Raw genomic sequence first — 22,209 nt, forward strand, 5'->3', positions numbered from 1 at the left:
TTAGAGTTTATTTTATGGACCATTTAGGAAAACTATCTGGAAAGTCACAACCTTGATCGAATCCTTCACCATGTTTGTTTTCCAGTGTTTTTTCTGTTAAAAATCAAATTCATATTCAAAGGATAAAGATTTTCAGTGGTAGTGAAAGCCAGGATTCATCAGGCCCTGAAGGCTGTTTTCCAAGGAGAATTCCACATGTTTTGAGCAATGAAATATAGATGTAGATCCTGAAGGGAACAATTTTGGAGTTCACATGTTGACTTAAAAATTATTTTCTTTTTGAGATTTTATTTATTTATGGAAGAGAGCAACTGAACAGAGGCAGTGGGGGAGGGAAGGGGTAGAGGGAGAAGCAGACTCCCCACTGAGCAGGGAGCCCGATGAGGGACTCAATCCCAGGATCCTGGGACCATGACCTGAGCCAAAGGCAGATGCTTAACTGACTGAGACACCCAGGCGCCCCGACTTAAAAATGATTTTTAAAAATCAGTCACACCTTGAATATAGGAAGGAGATAGGTCATTTCTTAGCTTTCCTCACTGTGATTTGTGATCTTTACTCCTTCACCTCAAGGGTTCCCATGAAAAGATACAAAGCTCTAACACTAATATGTCAGTATTGCTACTTGTGAAGCTGATCTAATCATGTATAGTGAGTCAGTCCTTTGTATTAGATTTCCAGGTCAGACTTTACAACTGTCATGAGCTGTGTTTGTGGGAATACTTTCCCTCAAATTATGCATGTCGTGGTCATCAGATACGCTCTCCTGCCTGTCCAGCTATTCTAAAATGGGAGAGGAGGCTCAGAGTGAAGGCAAGACGATTCTTTGCCCTCTTGGATCTGGGGACGTTGAAGGAATGGCTCATACAGAACTGTGCTGCCATATGGCACTTTCCTTGAGTTGCCATAAGTTGTCAAGGATGTGCGTTGGATTTCATATCCACTAAAGTAAAGACGGGCAGGGGGAACCTTTAATGTCATCTAAGCATTTAAAGCAGGGTAACAATTTTAAGCACCAACATCATAGGCATGATGGACTGGCCTGATCTAGCTGATCGGCTGGAGAACTGCCAAGAATTGACTCCCTAACAAGTAATGGGGTCAACAGTTCTTCAGTGCAGGAGAATGGTTTATTGGATGCATACACCATCCTTGCAGTACAAACGCATCGCTTAACAAATGCTCTGTGATCTCTTCTTGGCCCTGCATGGTCCATTAGAGGAACCAGTTTTGCTGTGGTCAGACAGACCATGGCACTAATCTAATCGGGACCCTATTGCTCCTTTTCTCTGCTGTTCTTACACCACCGCTATCAAGGCATACACCTTCTTGTCCCTCTCTCCGGGGAATACTTAGAAGCCCACTGTGTTTCTCTCCTCTCCGTTTTTCCTCAGTCTGAGGACAGATGATTAATCTATTGGAAATCCGCCACATGTGATGTCGCCGTGTTCTATGAAATGGGAAAAGGAAGCAGAACGGCTGGCAGTCCCGTTGGTGAGGTTTGTGCATACAGGCTCGGTGGCAGGGGTGTGTGGGAGCGTAGTTGGTGGTACGTCTAGAATGCAGAGCAGCCGAGGGCCGTTTTATGCTCTTCCGCAGCCCAGGCTCCTTACCTGCTGCTGGGTGACAGGTGGGCACAGGAACCTCCTTCCTTTACCCACCCGCAGTACGGGTCTCTGGAGGCGATGCAGGTTCTGCGGGAAGAACAGGACCATGAGCTACCCAGGACTCCGTTCTAGGACTTTCTAATGGTCAGTGAGGCCAAATACGTACTTTTTACACTTGCCATGTCGTTCGCAGCGGCCAAGGGGCAGCTTTACCACACAGGTGGAGAACGCAGCGTACAGCGAGCCGCTGGCTCTGTCCAGCTGCATGCCCACGATCCTCCTGTCCTCCACTCCGTCGTAGCTGCACCTAAGGGGGTGAGGGAGGCTGGTACGGTCACGGCCCCTCTGAGTCAGTCCTCCTCCTGCCGACACCCCTCCCACCCCGCCTCCGCCCGCAGGCGGTATCTTAGTCTGCTCTTGCCCAAGGTGAAACAGATCTTCTAAGCTGCCCTCCCCGACCCGCGTGTGTGTGTCTGGATAAACACACACGTTATTGGCAAGGAGAAAATAATGCTTTTTAAGTATTAAAGCATTTTTTACAAACTATTAAAAGTCACCCAAAAACGCATAAAACTGAAGTCTCCTATCCTCAGATTTTCTCTGAATCAAAAGGATCATAACGACAAATAATCACTAAGAAAGAGCCGAAGATTCTACGTACTTTTCAGGGTTATAAACGCTCATCTCCTCCAGGAAGATGCTGTCATTTAGGAAACCACTGTTTCCTATCCTGGCCAAGAACTTCAAGATGACTCCCTTCTCTGATCCCAGGAAAACCACAGTGTGATTCTGATACGGCCCGGCAGCAGTGTCCACCGCAATTTTGGTCAGGCGGTATCTAAAATGACAGGATCACAGTTTTTATATCTTTGTCGGTCTGTCACTAAAGGGTCCCCTTTTCCACTTCAAACAATTGTGACATAGCTTTCTAGTAATAACCTCAAGAAAAATACGTGCATAGAGATAATGTTCTCAAGCTGTTCTGGTCCTTTATTTCCACATGCAGAGCATTAGTGTGGCTCCAAGGGGAGGATGGAGGTATGTGTTTGTGGAGGCCAAGTCACATAACATATAGACAGCCATAACCATCTGAAACCGCTCAGCAATGATCTCTTCCATGAGCAGCAAGGAAGGGCTGAGGTCTCCCAGGAAGAGGGGAAGAAATACTACTAACCCAACTCATTTAACATTTCATTTAACACTGAAAAGAAAAGCAACAGCTACCAGTTTTCCATACTCTGCCTCTGAGGTGCAAAGCCTTGTCAGCAGAATGTCAGATTGGAAAACTTTCCAAGTGTACGTAGAGGGGCTGGGAAAGTTCTGAAGGATGGGAAAGTGGTGTGCTGATGGCACTATAAATAAATACGAGGACGTGCAAGCCAAACAAGGTCCATTTAAAGCCATAGGGCAAGGACATCAGTCCTTCAATAAGTCCTATCAGGCGCCATCTTTCTTGGGTATCTCTCAGCTCTTCACCACTCCGTGGATACCCATTTGTGCCAGGCACCTTGGCAGAAACCAGAAAACACGGACCCTCCTGCAAGTTATATACCACAGTTTCCATTTTATGGGCAAGAGCCATTATAGTACTTTTAACATCTTCCCATAAAGTCACCGTTTAAAAATGGTGGTAAAGTTGGATAACATTTTGTTTGATGACTGCCGCCAACAAGATGGCGCTTGGGAAAGCCCGTGGAATAGTTTGGAAATAAGCTCTAAAGAAATACAAGAAGAAGTATTTAACGCTATCACAGATTTCTAACCAACTGCCCCTTCTCTGGCCACCCCTTCAGGTTGCAAATGGCACAGCATGAACCCGTCACGCTTGCGTACTTGTGCAAGTGTCGCTCATCCCTGGTCTGTGTGACAGCTAACGAGCCGGGGGCAGGACTTGGATGGAATCTGGAGCATGCTTTGCAACCATATCCAACCAAACAGGTATCCACATCCATCAACTGGTTCTCCTTCACTGCTTCTCTGCTTTTGCCCAGAAGACTCTCACCCGGAAGGAGATATCTTTGTTACCTCTAATTGCTGGCATGGGTCCAATTAGCCTGAAAATATCAGAACTCATCTCACTGGGAATGTGGTGATGGGGGTTTTGTGGCAGGCACCCAACTGGCCAGCATTTCATAGCTGAACCAATGCCCAGGATAACAGAAGATGTTTGTGGCATTTCAAATCATGATCCACCAATAGGTTCTGTGAACATGAGATGGAGTAGGGAAAAATCCATTTTGGATGTGATTTGCTTGACACCCACCTGACCATCGTCCTCAGGAACCACGGCTTGTTGATGACAGAAGGCACAGCCTCATCCATGAGTGGGTGCGTTTTGATGAAGTTCAGGGTATCATCGGGAAACTCATTGGAGGTTGCATATTTTTCTAAGGACGATGAGCCAGCGCAGCAACCTGGCCTAAAAAGAAACAAAGGGAGGGAGCTTTTTTTCATGCCTTATGGCAAATTCTTTGAACGAACTGCTTCCCTAAGCATCTGGCATGAGGGAGAATATACTGTAGGCTGAAAAGAGGAAGTGGAACGATGCAGAATGCCACCAAATAAAATATGCTTAGATTTTCTCCCGGCCGCCGCCTCATTCCGTACAGAAGCTCCAGCCAGGGCAGTTCAGCTTCAGCCGGGGGCAGCCTGGCTTACCCCCAGAAGCACAAACCCCCCAAACACTGATGGAGCTTGAAACAAGGGAGGAAGTGTGTGCTTCGCCCACGTGCCCCAGGCTCTGCTACCTGTCCTAAAACCGTGCGGGACGTTCTTGAGGCACTTGCTCTACAGGAGGAGAGAATGCAGCTGACGTCGGCACGGATGTAGTGGCCAGCCGGCATGGCTCGCTGTAACCAGCTCCCCTTACCGGGGGTCCGAGAACATGCAGTTTTGTTTTTATTGTTCTTATTTGATTTGGGCAGGTATGAAAATTACAATTACACTGAAGATTCTCTCCCGAAAGGTCATTTCTTGATTTCTGAACAGTGACAGCGAAAAGTCATTTCTACAAGCAATTCCGTGGTTTCAGGAGTCAAGGGACAGCCTCGTAAAGTCAGGTCAGGGAAACACCGACAACAGTCCTGTCCACAGCCCGGCTCTGCCTGCTGGTTCAGGAAAGCACACCGGACACTGATAGCACTGGCACGATCTGGCCTCATTTACACACCATTTTATGGCACTAACCAAGCCAGCCTCGTGAAAGCATCCTGATGTCGGCCAGAGGAATGAGGAAGCACGTGGACGGATGGGAGAAACACATTGCCACCGTTAGAAAGTCAAAGTATGTGTCCTGGCCATAGCCAACTGACACCATCTTCATACACCAAGGGGAGCATATTCTTTAAGTACTCCCTGAAACCTCATTCCTCAACTGTACCTCCCCTTCCTGCTTATCTAGAAAGTAGCTAACATTCCCAGGCAGTGAAGTGACTTTTAGAGGATCTCTCTGAGCTTGCCTTAGTGTGCTTTTTGCACCTAGTCTGCTCTCCGTGAGTAACCGTATACACACAGCAGATAATTCAGGTGATGAAGATGGATGAACCACAGAGGTTTTTTCCCCCTGGGTAGAGTGGTTCATGTTATCAAAGTCAGTTCAATTAAGTGGACGGGGTTATTTTGTGTGGGGGGTTTGGTGGTTGGAGGAGAGGGCTGCAAACCAAAAAATGAAGATATTGGGCTTCTTTGCAGGAGCCCACAAATTCGGTGGAGGAAGCTGGACATACAGATTCTTCTATAGAACTTAGATGGCATGTGTTATAATGGACATGTGCGGTGCATGCACATGAGGAGGGCAGGCGCAGGGGCGGGGAGAGTTTCATCCTGTCCGTGGAGAGAGAATGAATTAGCCGGCTTAGTGTGAAGATTTCCCAGAGGTTACAGAGGACCAAGAAGTCTCTGCATTGTCCTGTGACAACAGGTTTTCCATGAAAATGATTCTGGGGCTCTACATTTTGGTGGAGGGATATGGACTGTTTCTGGATCCACAACAGGCTAGAACCTGGTAGAGCAGAGAAAACGTGATGGTCCACTGTGCCCACTGGTCTCTACCTGCCCTTGCCCCAGAGTCCTGGACGCAGCTCCAATCCAGGCTGGTTACAGAATCCAGGGATCACCATGTATATTTCACGTTTTATTAGGGTGTAAGGACATGGGTCTCTATAAAAAGGACGGGGAAGCAGGGTGGAGTGGTGGAAATAACCTACTCAGATCTGTGCTCTTGCACAAGACACATTCTGCCTCTCCAAGCCTCCCATTTTCTCAGATACACAGCAGCGGGGCTGCACTGGATGCTTCCCATCATCCTAGGATTACACTGGATAAGCCACAGGGATAGAGGTTAAGTAGAAGACTCGAGCGGTTGTCGTTTTGAATATAACTATAGGTAACGCTGAGTTTAGGTTAAGGAGATGAAGGCAAATGGCTTCCTAGGGCTTTCTGTTGTTCCAGCATTTGTGTCTCTGGGGCCCCCTGGAAGGCGCCAGTGTGCAGTTCTTTAAGACGTTCACTGTCAGAGGACCAAGCTGCCCACTTCTCGCCATTCAGAATCACCACATAAATATTTACACATACCTGGGCTTGGGCACGCGTTCATCAGGAACTGGTGTCCAAGTGGAATCTGGAGACTTCTGTTCTTTGAACCTCCCCGTGAAAACATTGGCAATGTCAAGCATGTCGTAGGCACACACTGCTGACCCGGGGATGCTGTAATGTAACATTTCACACAGCGTTACTCTCCAAACAGTTATGCATGCAGCTTGGAAAAGCAGACTCCGAAGCAACTCTCCTGTTACGGGCATTAGAAATTTAAAGTTCGCACCCTGATACTGTAAGGGAGCCTAGGATACACAGCGAACGTTTCTCTGAATCAAGTTTGCGTCGGTGGCTTTAAAGAAGGGACTGCTTAACAGCAAACTCATAGAGAAAAACCTCTTCGTGTTTTTATTGCTTTTGGAACTGCATTTGTTTATAACTGGTGGTTTAGAAGGTTCAGAAGTTCCCTGAATTTTCACTCACTAACTTTAAAGATAAAATCTTTGGAAAACATTTTGCATCTCTAATATTGGTGTACATTTGAAGTAAAAGTGTCTCACCTGTCCACATATTGCTTCTTTGAATTCGGTTTCTCCAGCCAGGGACCCCAGGAGTGAGAATGTATGTGTGGGGAGAGCATGCTTATTTTCTGTTCGTCACCGCCCATTTTAAGTTTTACTTCCTATTTATTTGCATGAGATGAAACAACGTAAGTCTCTAAAGCACCAACATTTTGCAAATAAAATGCTCTATTAAGTGCTAAATAATAATAATGGTGGTAATCTCTACCTATAATTACATCCTTCTCTGGTGCTCATCAAAGGACTTGGGGATTTTTTTAATCAATGGAGAGAAGGCATGAATTATTCATTCATTTGAACCCATGTTTGTTTTTAACTATGGTCATTCCTTGATTTTGATCAAATAAATTGCAGGCACCAGCCAGCCAAGAGTTTTCACCAGGCTTTGAGGTAGTGGCCATTGCATGGGCAGGAGCCTCCGGGCCAAGACATGGGCGCTTTGCAGGGTGGTAACATTACCCAGGGCAGAGAGACTGGTTTAGTCTTGATTTTGCAAACATTGAAAGGATATAGAAATCGCTTCCTAAGTGATTAGGGGAATTTTCTGCCATCTTTAATTTCATAACACAGTTACTGAAGTATTACTAATAAAGCAAGAATTAGGGAGAGGATTAGAAAGCTTGTTTAAAATAAGGTGGCGGGATGAATTTTCAAATATGTAGAATATATATACATTGTGCACAGAATTGGGTAGATATGGCAGTGATCTCCTTCGGTTGTGGAATCTCAGAGCCCTAGCATTACTTATTAATTTTGTAAAACTCTCTTCACAGCTCCCTTTTTAAAAAGTAACAGGTATATGTATTTACTTTAAATATTATGACAAATAGGATAAGTGTTTGAAGTATTTTATGGGGCATCTTATAATAACTAAAGTTACCCTAGAGTTTGATAATCAGTCTTCCCCAGGTTAGAATCACTTGTGAAATCCTTTCGTCTTCCTTCCTTTACTCCCTCCCACCCTTCCGTTCATCTTTCCTTCATTCATCCTTTCTTCCCACCTTCTGTTCCTTCAGTGTATATTTACGGAATCCCTAAACTCCAGCAAATGCTCCATAGTAAAGAACACAGGGCCTCGGCTGATATGCACTGGTGGGACTGGCAGACCTGGCAGAGTAGGGCACCAATGGGCACAGCACACCCGAGAGCTCACGTTTAGCCCCATCCGGTAAGGCCTGTGGAGCTGGAAGAGGAGATAGCCTGACCATGGGGGGACCTGTGTGCTCTACCAAGGAACTTGGGTTTTATCCCCAGGGCAAAGAGGAGCACCTCAAGGGCTTGAAACAGCCCTTCACGACCAAGTTTGCATGTGTGGAGGATGGGGTGGAGAGGGATGAAACCAGAGACAGACTATAATTAATAGATGAAAATGGGTATGTGCATTGTTATCATTTTCTGATTTTACTGAACAAATAAGGTTTCTGAGACTGCATAAGCATGTACTAATCGGGGGCTTCCTGGGAACTTTTAAGAAAATACTTTAAACGGAGTATCTATAATATACAAGAATCTACTCCTGTATTATAATTACACAGTAACTCACCCTCAAACCCCCCCTCCCCAAACAAACTAGAAATGTGCTTTGAAATTCCTCTAGCCCCTGCATTCCCACGTACCAAGACAGATTCTTTTAAACAGTCCTACATACTTGGGTTCCAAAGTATGAACAGTCACAGCCTGGATTTTTGTATTTTTCTATTCTCTAGTCTAAAAATCCCTGAAGATGCTTAAAGCTCACTTCGATGGAACTGAATACTTCTCGTTGCAATATGGATTCATATTTTCATCTGTCTTCGATGGAGAGCTCTTGACTCTTGTCCTCCAGATAACTGAGGAACATGAGCGCGTCCTTTGGCATGTTCTGTTCCAGACTCTCCCTAGTTCGTAAGCATTTCTACGCACTGTGCTCCAGTCTCCTCATGCAGGTGCCTGTCATCTAGATACCCATCAGCTTCTTAAAAGTCTTGATAAAAAGGATGATCCAGACCCTTAATGGGGTGTATCCAGAGGAAGACAGTACAGAACATCCCAAGTTCTCCACAGAAATGAGAATGAAGTTCCTGTTTTTAGGTTTTATGACCATGCCTGGTTATGCTCATTTTCACACAGCAGAGCTAGGACTCTAAGGTTTAAGGTCTGGAAGAACTCATGCCTGCCTTCCTCCTATTTTTTTAATCTCTGCTGCCCCAGGAACAATTTTTAGTTCGTCATTTGATTACTCAAAGACTTAGCTTAAATAAACATTGAACCCAGGAATGAACAGGCTGACAGTATGTCTAGGTACATTGTTTCATGACTTGTAAGTCCTCACTCAAGCCCCCGGAGTCAGTGGTTGTTGGGAGTCTAGGTTCCTCGGACAGATAATAACTAGGGTGCCTTAGGTTGGATGCACGATGGACTCGTCGGAATCCTGCACACTCTGTAGCCTTTAAATACATTTTCAGTGTTTTCACTTCAAAAGGTAATCGATCCAGTCATAGAAATATTAAAAGTCACACAGAACGTTAGATGACCTTGAGGAGGAAGGAGGCATGCTCTTGAGTTCTAAGGGTGTCTCTTTCATCTCCTGACTACTGGGACCAGGTGACAGAATTGAGTTTAGTTTCCTCAGGTGTAAAAAGAGGGCAACAGTATTCAGTTTCCAGTACTACTGGAGAGATTTAGAAATAACAGGAGATGTGTTTCCACGCCAGGCATATAAATAGATATTGTTATAATTTATCTAATTACTTGCCCTAAAATCCTAATCTAATAATGCTTATAACTGTTAATTTGTTGATGAGAATGGAGTGTTAAGTGCTTTGCAGCTACATATAGCGAGTGGCGCGTTTGGTGTCAGTTGTGAATCTTGCGCATTGGGAGAGACATCCCCCCCCCCCCCCCCCCCCCCCCCCCGCGGGAAAGGGAAGCCCAGAAGGACCGGTGAGGTCAGTGCTGCTAGGGCACGGTTACCTGTTATAAGGTGTGGAAAAGGTGGCCAGCACAACATCACGGCCATTAATGTGAATCACGTCTGTGACCGCCTGGAGTATGTTAAAATAAAAATGAGAGTCTCCGGGAACCGAGCAGTTGAGGCGAGCCTTCAGGAAGGACGTCCACTGTTTCTCCAGGACTCTTTGAGACCCTCCCATGTCATTCTTACAAACCTGAGCCACTCTCGGGAAAACTACCTGCCGAGGAAAAACACACCGGGAAAATGAAATGCAGTCAACTTGGCGAGATCTTCGTAGAGTTTGCCTTTCTTAGAAAACAGAAAGACAATAACAAGGTGCTTAATTTAATCCCGTGTTTCTAAAATTAGTAGCAAAAAAAAGGGGGGGGGGAAGGAAGACTCATTGGAACAGCAGTTTTGAAAGATAAGGCTGTGGCATTTAGTACAGAGCCATAAATCCTTCAGGGGATCAGCTCCCAGCCAGATAAACTCATTTCCATACAGACTACTTAGCTTTTTATTTCCTCAAACAAAACACGCTTTGTATGCACCATCTCTGCCATCCTCACTGGCTGCCTCTGGGCCCTGAATCTCATGCTCCGAATTCCGCTAACCCTGTGAGCCACCCTGGCACTGAATTTGTGCCCTCCAGCTTTGTGACCTTGATCTACTCTCTGGTAAAGATAACTGATGTGGACATCCCGTAAGTGTTCTCCTGTTTTTTGCAATAAAGACAACCAAGACTCTCAGTGTGCTTAAGGGTGCTGGGTATTTACTCTCCTTCTGTGGAACAACTCCATTAAAAAGAAAAAAAATGATGAGTATACCTGGAAACCACCTCTCAAGATACTTGAGACTCAGTGTGAAATCAACCAAACATCTGTCGATTACATTTTCAGTAGAAATATTTCAGAGGTTCCCTGTGATCTGGGACTGTTCTGAAAAAGGCTCACAGCGCTCTGAGGCAGGACTGTGTTCACTGCCACCAGTCTTTGGCATAGTCTTCTCGAAATGATGACCTTGGGATTAGATTTCTGGTTCTTCTTTCAAGGTCATTCACAACAACATTGGTCTGAGTGAGACTTCTATCCGCCTTACCTTTCCCATGGTGTTGTACTCCACTGCTATTTCCCTGAAGAAGAAGTAGATGTAGTCTCCATAATCCACTGCTTGGACAAAGTATGGTTCTGTGGGCAAATGGCATTTTAATTGGGGACATGTCACACAGAGTTAAAAGAACTTCAAATCAGTGGCAACCAGAGACATGATATTAATTGAAAGTGTAGGGCCATTAGACATGGGGTTAACACAAACTATTTCTGATGACCACACATGCAAGTGCTGGGGATTCCAGAAGGCACTCGAGCCTACAAATTCCATCTTTCAGAAGTGGTGGCAATGAACAATGAAGAATAAATGAATTTTCGTATGTCTCTAATTTTATTTTCCACAATGGAATGCCTGTATTGCAGAAGGGATTTTGTACACATCTCCTCGTGAACCCTGACTCATTCACGGTTGTGAATAGCTTTTTTCCTGCTCCCCACCACCTTCCAGTCCCCTGTTCTCTTCCATGAATGAAACGTTCAGTACTTTTCATGTTAGACTCTGAAACGAGAGCTCGAGGCAGGAAAGATGAATGTACTGTATTCTTTTGTAGTGGCATTGGCCCTTGTGTTAATACTCCAGAAACTCATGGGAAGTGAACTGGGGAGGTAAAGAAATCAGTTGGGGCAAAAGATGCCGCTGCCACCTTCCTGTCTGTTAGAAGCCATTACCGGGCGCCTGGGTGGCTCAGTTGGTTAAGCGACTGCCTTCGGCTCAGGTCATGATCCTGGAGTCCCGGGATCGAGTCCCGCATCGGGCTCCCTGCTCAGCGGGGAGTCTGCTTCTCCCTCTGACCCTCTTCCCTCTCATGCTCTCGCTCTCTCTCTCAATAAATAAATAAATAAAAATCTTTATAAAATTAAAAAAAAAAAAGCCATTACTAACATGAAACTACGGTCTAGTCTGTCCAGGCTCTAAATCTCCCTCAAGCTACATATCTCCCCCTCACACCCCTCCTCCTCTTAATTGTTTGTTCACCTTTCAACCATTTGGAATCATGCTTGACGGTCCGTAGGGTCGGGCTGTCTCCAAGACTCCGGTAAATGACTGCATCGATGGCAAGGAAGTCAGTCACTGTGGCTGAGTATAGTTTCCCATCTTAGAAGAAAAAGAAAAGAGGTGAACGGGGTGGGAGCAAGGCAGTGGGCGTCGGGGAGTAATAGAGACATCCCCCGGACTGTTTTCCTACATCAGGCAAATGAGATAGGACAACTGGGAAAAATCCAAGAGTCGCTGGGAAAATACTTGGCCCACATTCCTAACCATTTTAAATTAGGATCTTGAGAGATGAAACATTTTTCATTTTTAAATTGCATGGCAATTTCTAAGCAGCAGCAGCAGCTCAGGGAACAGGGCAAATGAAAAAGGTTGTTTGCTTCATTTGATTAGATGGACCTTGGCTGGAATCTCAAGGCCAGGGCCCCTCGGACACTGCTAATTCCACCACCCCGTGGCAAACTGGATTAGGTGGGGGCCCAGGGAAAGCTGGAAACTGATCACACCACCAGAAATTGTAAGTATGAGAAGTGATGGGAGTCCTTAGCTCCGGCAGGTGAGGGGAGTCAGAGAAAGGGGTTTCAGAAGCAAAACGAAGTTGACTAAATTGCTCCTTTGATCATGAGACTCACTGCTTCTCTTCACTTCAGTCATGAGAGCCACTGAACCCTGCCCGTGGAGCTTCAAGAAGAGATACTTGCTTCAGGATTGCAAAGTCCTAAGCCGAAAACATTCTGACATTGAAGATACCAGAGCAAGGAAAAAAGGGGAAGGGGTGACCCCATTGAGCCTGGCCTTCGTTTGAGATTCATGCCTTTTGGGAGATGCGCTTTAGGGTCCATCTAAGGCAGAAGAGCATGAAGAAGGCTGAAGATTAATCCCTAAATGCTTTTGGCTCTTTTCCTGGATTAATAAACATCCTGTGTACAAATAATCCAGTAGGATCTTCTGGAATAGTAAAATCTATGCAGTATGTGAAACAAACAATAATTACATTCAAAATAAAAAAGTACTTCCTTGGTTTGTTTTTAGTGGATACGTTCATCAGTTTTATGTCCAAGTGGCTTATATACACTACAGAACCATTTCAGCTCTTCTACTGGCGGGATAAGCATCATGGTTTTTTTTTAGAAAAGTTTATCCCAACAGATCTAAGCAAAGTTCTCAATGTCTCCTTTTGGCCTAAAAATAACTGAAATTTGCTGAGGTTCAAGTTAGAGCTGTCTTGACATCTGCATTATTAACAGCCATCTATCAATAAATGTTGACTGGTTAGATTGGAACCACAGATGGCAAACCTAGCTATTGATAAACACATGTCTACAAAAATCACAGCTTTTCTTAAAGAATCAACAAGAGCCCAGGTCATGCAGTTATGCCAGGTAGTTGGGGGCAGTGGGAGGGCAGCGTGTGTGTGTGTGTGTGTGTGTGTGTGTGTGTGTGTTTTCCATCTGCTTCCCATTACGCTTTTAGTTTTGCATTCAACGTTGGGTATCTCACCAGAACTTTTATTTATAAGACAGAGCACTATTGTGCTACTCTTGCTAAGATGACAACCATTTTAGTTGCAACAAGGATCTTCTATTAATAAGGGCTGAGCTCTTATGAGATTTCAAACTCTCCCAAGTATACCTGTCGGGGGAGGAGGAGGGGTATTCAGAGTATTGCCTCACGGGGCTTGCTCGGTGGAGCTCCTGGAAGGTTCCTGGAAGGTTGGTGGCCTGAGCCACTACTCTGGCCCCCCCCCCCCCCCCCCCCGCCTTTAGTTGGCAGTTAACTTTTCCACGGTGGCCCACATCCTCCATGGTACCAGCAGGTTCAAGTGTCAGGAAGGTGCTGTAGCATAAGTTACGCACTCAGGTACTCTTTGCTCTGGCCTTGCTACTGCTCGTGCTGACAGGTTTACATGACTGTTTTTTACAAAGCTGAGCATCCTCCTGATACCTCACTCTAATGAGGAACCCTTCTTGGCACAAGCCATTTCTCCACTCTCGGACTGTAGATTGAGGCTCACAAATGCATGGTACTGAGGATGGGGTTCAAGGAGCTAAGCTTGTTTCATAATCAAAACTCTAAAGTTCCTCATCGAGCTGGGATGTGCCAGTTTTGAGCTGTTGTGATGGAAATTATAGCTAACTGCTTTATTACATGCTATAACAATCACTCTTATACCAACACTTCTCCCCACACCCACCTCCACACAGCTGGCAATGAATTCCTAAATAAATTCCTAATTAAAACACACACACACACACTCACACTCACACACATTCACTCATATACACGAGAATCCCAATCTGAAGATGATGGCTTAGTTGCTGAGCCTTCTATCCTTTGTAGGGGAAGGAAGGGGAGAGGATGAGGAGTATGCATCACCCTAAGCTGATCCGCATCCTCCCCCATCCCCCATTATCTTTCCATCAGAGAGAAGCACGCACCCTTATCAGGTAAATGGTATTTGAGGTGTCTGCTGGAAACTTGTGGGCAGGTGGCCTCCCTGCTTGGAGATCTTCCTGCAGCTTACCTTGTCTCCTCCCTTTCCCCTTCTAGATGTGGACAAGAACACACGTAGCCCTAACTGGAGCTGGCGGCCACCCCGTGTTTGTGAGAGCTGCCCATCCCTCTCCGACAAAGAATTGGAAGAGAGCAGAGAAGTGAAAAGGCCCTGTGTCCCAGATGACGCTACTGAGCCGTTGAATCCTACCAGCCCCAAAGTCGGTCCTACCTTGAATAATCAATCTACACTGGCCATTCGAGGTGGGATCTTTGATTATGTGAACCCAGACATGTCCTAAACCATGTGTTGCACATTTGGTGCGAAGCTGCGATCCCTTTTCTAAGGCAGACAGGCCCGGGGAAGGGTGGTGGAGACTCCTTGTACGAAGCAGAAGTACAATTTCTATGTGAATTTCAAACGGAAAAGGCATTGTTAATTACGGTATTCACCAGAGAATCAAAGTACAGCTGTGACTCGGCGAATCCTCCAGAGCAGATTCACAGCAGTAGGTGCGAGAGGGCAAATGCAACGGGAAGAAATCAGGTGGTTTACCTGCAAACAGTGCAACGTTGGCGTGTTTGGCATCGTATGGGCATCTGGCCATTCCACTAAATTCATCCCCAAAAGGTTCCAGAGTATCCATCTAAATGAAATAATGGGACTTCATTAGGAACAATAACAACCAACAGTAGTCATAGCAGCTAATATTTATAAAGCACTTAACGTGCGAAGTAATTCATATGCATAGTGCAGAGCATCCTCAAAAACCCTCTGAGATATGTCTGTTGGTTTCAGATGAGGAAACTGAGCTTTGGAGAGATGAACTCACTTGTCTGAGGTTCTACAGCTAGGAGAGTCTGAGATTCAGTCATGTTTCCTTGACTCTTAACTGTTATAGTAAATAGATTCCCATATCCTTTTGGAACAGCCTAGAAATAAGCGTCTTTTCTTTGGAAAAGGAATTTTTAAGGCAGTCACTGGGAAAACTTCCTCTCTTCCTCCCCCACTGCCTCTGGATTAAATGTTGAGTCATAAACTCTGTAGAGAATGATCTCAGTCTTTGGTTTTTGTTTTGCCTAAGGAGCCCTGCCTTTGTGGGTTAAATCCCAGTAGAAGACACTGGAATTCTTCCTGTGGCTAGCTGGCAGAAGAGTACTGTGTCAGGAGAGGTGCAGAAGCACTGATGCAAGCAGAGCTCAGGTGGCCTTTTGCACCAGCTTCAGAAACCTGTCCCAGCCTCCAATCATGTACATCAGATGGAAAGGTCCAGAAGGTAAGGGGCTCACACAAGTCAAAGGCAGTCAGGAGTGGGGCTGCCATTTGACATCCACATGTGTGCTCACCCCAGGCCTTGTTCCTGCATGCTGGAGGTTATAACTGGTCTGTCAGTGAGGTTTGTTTGGCCATCTTAGTATGGAAAGAAAGAAGGAGGGGAGTGAGAGAGAATGAAAAGAAAGAAGAAAAACTGAGCTCTATTTTAAAATAAGGAGATTGTAAATGAAACCTGATTTCTTATTTTTGAGCAAGTGGAAAAGTCAAGCCTTTTTTTTACCCGAGTGGCAGCAACCAGCTGTAAGCGAACTAATGACCACCCTGCTATTTTCTTCAGACAATCATATGGACTCCAGGACTGAGGCCTCTTTACCCACAAAGTATACGTACACCCTGCTTAGCTTACTCCTGCAGGTTACCCACCTAGCTTCACAGGATTTGTGGGTGTGCTGAAGCCTTGCTAGTGAGGTAAAGCCTCACCAAATTCTGTTTCCCTTTCCTCCACGTCACACTAAACTACATTTCCCACCCTTCCCTGCAGTTAGGTGTGATCCCGGAAGGAGCTCTGACCAACAGAATGGGGGTGGAAAGCCATGTGCCGCCTCTAGGGCTTGCCTCTACAGTGTCCTCCACTCTTGCTCTCTCTCTCTCTACTTCTGCCCCGCTAGATACAAAGGATCCAGTCCAGAATCCCAAGATCCTAGGAGACGGCAGAGGTAGGAGCAGGCTGAAGCCTCCTGCATAACCTAGTGGAGCAGACCCTCTGTCACTGACCTGCACTCAGCTGTGATGGGAACAGGAAAGAAACTTCTCTTGGCCAGCCCCTAACATTAGTCAGAGGTTGGCCTACCTTGACCAGTAAATCGTTGGTTTCTGCCTTCTACCATGTGGTCTTTTTCCTTACACCATGGGATCTCCCTAGCATTTACAGCTCAGTACCAGAGTCCATAAAATTATCTCCTCCACGTCATTAATGTTTTTATAACCCTCTGTGGTTCAGTCTTCTTTTTGTAGTTTGAGGGTATCTTGTTTACACCTGGTAGTTGCCTGGTTTGACTGTAGATACAAAACTGGAAGAAGAGAAGCCTGAGACAGCAGTGGTGCCCAGGGAGGATCCACTGAAAGGCACGGAGTGAGGGGCCCTTAAATCAAGGTGTTTGAAGTCGTACAGGAGGAGTGAGGTGCTTACTGAGTGGCTGGTAGTGTTGTCCAGTCGTGTTTTTTGCCCTCAACCCCCAGGAAACGGTTTCAGGGATATCATAGAACTTCTGTAACTGCTTCGAGATAGCTCCTATTGAAGCCCATCCTATCTGTTCAAACTTGTTGAGAATCCCAATAGCATTTGTATTAAAAACATGTATTTTTAGGGGAAAGATGTTCAGGTGAGACATCCTTTAAATGCACACTTCTCCCCTCAGCATACTTTTATGAAAGGTTTTTTGTTTTTTTGTTTTTTTAATATATATTTTATCCCAATAAGAGCATCGTGTTGAATTGTGACAGGCTTTGTGGTCTGTGGGTCTGGCAAGTATCCAGAAGTAATGCTTAATACACAGTGACGCAGTGGAAATGCCTTTACCCCCAGCAGTGCATGCTGTAATCTTGGCAATGGGGAGACAATATACAAGGGGGATTTATGTTATTAAATATACCTACTTCTAAAAAAAAAAAAAAAGAACCATAGCTATAGCAAGTCAAAGGCAAGAAGCAGTGAAGTATTAATGTTTCGGTTTGTGATTCTGGAAAGGTCCAGAGACAATGCCATGGTGAAATCCTCTTTCCATGAAGTTAGGACTAATCCTTGTGGTAGTCTCCAAATCTCAGACTTAACAGCAGCCCCTGGAAATTAAATCACCAGAGGGTACAGGTAATTATAGTAAGAACCAGCCTGACTTTTTGCACAAGTTCAAGAGGTTTAGAGAGAGCAGGAGGGAAAAGACATGGAGTGTAGTTTTAGATTTATAGTGGGTGGCCTATGGAATTCTTCCCCAGATAATCTTATTTGGGGCTCTAATCTTTCTATTACATTCAGCTTGCTTCTCTTTTAAAACTGTGTAAATTGGGGCATGGTGCAGAGGTAGAGACCAAAAATTTGTCACTCTCCTGCTTCAGGTTAGTATAATCAACTTGATTCTTCTGCACTAAGAGACTTGGTTTTTTGAGGGGGTGGGGTGGGGGAAGACTGGTCATTGTTTTTGCTTTGAACCTATAGTCCTGATCTGTTCATAAAAAGCACTTAAGAGAGACTGTCCATTCTTCCTGCAGCCAAGTACATTCTTGTCTCACACCATCCACAAAGTCTTGCTCTGCCCCAAGGCTGAAAACCCACTTCTCTGAGCACTGCCAAGGCAGACAGGACTGTGCGGGAAGAGCATCCCCTGTGTGGTTTCTGAGAGGCCCAGGCTCCTGAACGGGTCTCTGCAGGTGTGGCTAGAACAAGCGAGAGGTGACGGTCTCACCACACAGGTGAGGCGTCCGGGGGAATGGAACACGTGCGGGAAGAATGAGCTAGACCACTCCCCCAGCCTGTGTATCACAGTGCCAAGAAAACCTGTCGTTTGTTATAAAAGATAGCTTTCCAGCTAGGGAATTGGTTGGGAACTGTGAAAAGCATTAATCTTAAAGAGTCCTAAACAATGACAAACAGGGATGGAATATTAAGTGGGAGAATTGGAGTCACGTCAGCTGTTACGCTGTCGCTGGCGAGAGGAAATGTTTGGCCCGACTGCCTGCTATAGACCGAATAGATCCTGTCATTATTAAGAAGTTTGCTATTTTAGGATAGTGTTTTTTACATTAATTTAGATTTTGAAAAGTACTGCATTAAAAATATCACTTACCTTACCTTGATACTGAATGTTTTTGGTGCGCCCCTTACATTTTGTGCCTGGGGCGCATGCCTCCCTTGCCTCACCCTAATCTGGGCCCTGCTGGGGCCCACTTGTAAGTGTCAGGTAGAAGATGAGCATGAGGGTAAGACCCCCCCCCCCCCCGATGCCAGTGTGAAGGCTGAGGGTCTTTTAAAAACTGTCCGGCGAAAGGTTGGTGAGCCCTCTGGTTTGGATATCAGCCCATCATTTCTCTTCCCATTCTTCACACGCCGAGGGGGTTCACTTTATGCTGGTGAAACCCTAATGTGCATTTCGCTCCACGGCTCTCCCTAAATCAGGGCTCACCCATCCATCTTGTTAGCTCTGTTTGTTCACATCCCCCAGGCAGTGCCATCCACTGGGCTGGGCGTCCTCACAGAGCGCAGAACTGAAGCTCCACGTTCTCACAGCCGGCCCCCACGAGCCCCAGCGCTCTGCTGCTCTTACTCCCCGTCCCCAGTGCTGGCAGCTCCATCCATCCCCTTCCCCGAGAGAGCCTAGCAGTCGTTCTCAACCCCTCCCTCTCCTTATCCTGGGCTGCATATTGTTTTTTTTTTTTTTTAAAGTTTTATTTATTTACTTGACAGAGAGAGCAGCAGAGGGAGAGGGAGAAGCAGGCTCCCGCGGAGCAGGGAGCCCAACGCGGGGCTGGATCCCAGGACCCTGGGATCATGACCTGAGCCGAAGGCAGTCGCTTAACCGCCTGAGCCACCCAGGCGCCCCTGCTTATCAGTTCTTAACTACTACTGGCTTTTCCCCGAATCTGTTCTCTTCCCTTCGTCCCCATCCCCATCACCCCCTACCTCTCCAGTTATTGTCACTTCTCAGTTATTGTCACCTCAGGGTCTAGCACTCAGATCCAAAGGAAGTTTCTCAAGCTCAACAGAATGTTTCTTACTCAGTGCCTTTGTTCATGCCGTTCCCTCTGCCTGCAATACCCTTCTCTCCTCCTTCGGCTAACGTCTACTTCTTTAAAACAAAGGTTAGCCTTCTCACCCACTGTGTACCCCACACAAATGAGCGGAGCACATTTGACCCAGGGACTGGGTCAGGCCGTGGATAGTCACAGAGCTTGAGGGTGTCTCCCAGACTGGGGGCGTTCATGTTCCCTATGTGAGAACAGCAGCGGGGAGCATCTGAAGAGAGGGGTCATCTACTTCCTTCTGGAAGCCTTCTCTGATTCCTCACGTCTGGCTAAGCTTAGCGCCTTTCTGCTGTACTTCCAGAATGCTCTGCATTGAGTCGCCGCGGTAGTGGCCCGTGCAATGATATTTCTCTTCTCCCTGTCTGGCTTCCCTAAGGATGGAGGCCTCCTCTTTGGCCTTACAGCCTCAGTGCCTGACCAAGTGAGAAACACAGTACATGTTTGCGGAAAGAAGGGCTGTGGCAGAAAGAACGGGCAAGGGGGCTGACAGATGTGAAGCCAAGACCTTAGCTCATGGCCACCTCTGCTCCTGCTGCTTCAATAGCACCTCTGTCTGCCGCTCAGAGCCAGCTGGATTTGTTAATCCTCCCTTGCATGGAGGCCCCAGTGGGTAAGGCCACTGTCAGGTAAACTGAGTGCTAAATGGAATTAAATTTCCGCGGTCTTAGAAATATCCCCTGGAAGAAAGTCCACAGTTTCCAGTGGCATGCTTTTGAGATACCTCTTAAAATAGGAATCACTCACAACCTAAGTGTGTTTTTGTGCTGCGAGGAGACGGTGGGGTGGGAGAGAGAAAGAGGAAATCCACATGGTATACATGAAAAAGTCTGTTGGCGTTTTGAACAATGAAGAATAGGGTCTTAGAGAAACTAACTTTGCTGGGTAGGCTCCTTAAAGATGTGTCAGTCAATCCTGCACAAACAGGAAGCTTAGGAGCCTGCTCAGGATCACTCATGTGGAGCAGTACATTAAATCCAACGAGGGAGAGGAACCCAGATGGTGTTGAATTACCCCTCTTAGGCTGCTGCAGGTACAATCACAGTAAATCACGGAATACGTCCAGCCCATGTGGTCCCCAACTGACAAAACTGCATTTACCTTATAGTTTCTGCAAGAAGGGTTGAAGGCGTTAGTTCCGCAGACAAACAGAGTATCATCATTTTTCTTTAGAAGGACTTTAATAAAGTTGTGACACTCATCCTGAAAAATAATGCAAACTCTTTTGTATCCAGTCTGTCCAATATGGAAGCCCATCCTTCACCGTCTACCACCATCTGCTGACAGCAAGGTTAAAAAGGAAGGTGGCTGCAGTGTCCCCCCCCCCCCTTAAGAAGTCTAGCTCCTTCTGATGTTTACCAAAAAATGACATTGACGACAAAGGCTTTTTTTTTTTTTTTTTAACAGTAACTAAAAGCATAGCACAGAGAGAATGAGCGTGGAAGTGCCAACCTTCCATCTTATTAATTTTAATGCCAGATGTCCCAGGGTCCCTTGATGGGCAAGGCTCCTGGCTGAAGTGTGTTTTTATGCTGTTCTGGGACTAAGGGCCCAAACCCCTGTCTGTCTGCAGCAGCTTTGTTCTGAGCTCTTCTTCAGCCTCCCTGAGGACTCTGGTCTGTGCAGGGGGCTACCGGAGAGTGTGCTCGGAAGAGTCGGGGCAGCCAACTTGGTGTCCATAATCCCCAGTGCCCCTCAATAGTTCATGATGTAGCCCTAGCAGCTGTCGTAATATTTCATCACATTAAAAGCAAACTATTTTTGCAAATTAAAGCCTTCAATAAGTTGATGGAAAAAGCAATTAGGGACTAGTGCGATCCATTCCACATCACGATCTATGGCCGGAGGTAATAGTCAAAAACTTAACGCAAAGTGGCAGCTGCAGGAGAAATGAAAATTGCCTACCTTATGTTTTCCCTTCATTCTGCATGTGTCTACATCAGCCTGTCTCGATTTCCATGTCAGTTTCTGCAGGGATCAAGAAAGAAATCAATTAGAGCCCAGAGGTGGTTGCATTTGATTTTAGAAGTAAGAGTTCCCTTGGGGAGACGGAGGCTGAACATATATTTATTGAAAGCTTTCCGCACCCTTTCTCCATGATTAATTCACCATCACAACAAAAGATCAGAGATGGGAACCATTCATTTAATTTTGAACTCCTATCTATTCATTAAACTACAGAATGATCTTCTTCTCCTTGAGATACAGATGAAGGAGAAAAGGAAAGAAGAACAAACAACAGCGTGGTGATTTCTCATAAACTATCCAAATCAACTTGCTAAATGACGCTCATTTTGATAAACTACACGTCCTTGCCCTTTCCTTTCAGTTGATAAATCACTTTTCATAAAGCGTGCTTTTTTTCCTTAAAATATGGAAGTCATTTACTTAAACATAAAGGGGACATTCACTTTGGGTGGACAAAGATTTAATTCAGGTTCCACTCCACGTAAATTCATGGACTGAAGGGATCGTCTACTTCTGTGGCAGATTTTATTAACTAAAATACCTCCATGTGGAGTTAGAGGGGAAGCTTAGGTTATATTTTATGTCTGTCTGAAGTGGTTAATGATCAGATTGCTGAGCCACAACAGGCAAATCAAACTTAATACTGCAAGACATGGAAACGTAACATTGAAACATTTGTGGGGCAGAATTTTACATATGAAAACTGATATTTTCCTGGACAAACATGGTAGTATTTTATTAAAGGAATTTGGAGATGACCTATAACTCCAAAGTACACAGGCACACATATTTGGTGAATAAACTATGAAGTAGATAGCTGTTTCCAAACAGGGATTCGCCCCAAATTTGTAGGATTGCAAAAAAAATGTTCCAAATCATTCCCAGTTATTAGCCATGTCATCTTACTCAGTGCATTTGAAATAC

General features: G+C 45.6%; 1 protein-coding gene and 1 long non-coding RNA gene across 6 annotated transcripts in view; one reads left to right on the forward strand and one right to left on the reverse strand.

The window, feature by feature from the left end:
* LOC141370277 (uncharacterized) overlaps nucleotides 1-15,520 on the forward strand; it is a 45,195-nt gene extending 29,675 nt beyond the window's left edge. The window contains exons 2-3 of the long non-coding RNA XR_012374182.1: nucleotides 14,307-14,513; nucleotides 15,335-15,520. This is a non-coding gene — a long non-coding RNA (uncharacterized lncRNA). The remainder of the gene's footprint in view (nucleotides 1-14,306; nucleotides 14,514-15,334) is intronic.
* Nucleotides 1-22,209, reverse strand: part of SEMA6A (semaphorin 6A) — a 125,603-nt gene that overhangs the window by 32,417 nt on the left and 70,977 nt on the right. For all 5 annotated transcript variants that reach the window (XM_073878555.1, XM_025860997.2, XM_073878553.1 and 2 more), the window contains exons 5-15: nucleotides 21,223-21,285; nucleotides 20,419-20,520; nucleotides 14,806-14,896; nucleotides 11,739-11,858; nucleotides 10,752-10,840; nucleotides 9,674-9,891; nucleotides 6,180-6,311; nucleotides 3,871-4,026; nucleotides 2,269-2,445; nucleotides 1,774-1,914; nucleotides 1,614-1,694 (exon numbers count right to left, since the gene is read on the reverse strand). In XM_073878555.1, the coding sequence (XP_073734656.1) occupies nucleotides 1,614-1,694; nucleotides 1,774-1,914; nucleotides 2,269-2,445; nucleotides 3,871-4,026; nucleotides 6,180-6,311; nucleotides 9,674-9,891; nucleotides 10,752-10,840; nucleotides 11,739-11,858; nucleotides 14,806-14,896; nucleotides 20,419-20,520; nucleotides 21,223-21,285 (1,370 nt within the window). The remainder of the gene's footprint in view (nucleotides 1-1,613; nucleotides 1,695-1,773; nucleotides 1,915-2,268; nucleotides 2,446-3,870; nucleotides 4,027-6,179; nucleotides 6,312-9,673; nucleotides 9,892-10,751; nucleotides 10,841-11,738; nucleotides 11,859-14,805; nucleotides 14,897-20,418; nucleotides 20,521-21,222; nucleotides 21,286-22,209) is intronic.

The sequence above is a fragment of the Callorhinus ursinus genome, unplaced genomic scaffold (assembly GCF_003265705.2).
Source record: "Callorhinus ursinus isolate GAN/ISIS: 27379988/994484 unplaced genomic scaffold, GSC_fseal_2.0 scaffold30, whole genome shotgun sequence".
Taxonomy (NCBI): Eukaryota; Metazoa; Chordata; class Mammalia; order Carnivora; family Otariidae; genus Callorhinus; species Callorhinus ursinus.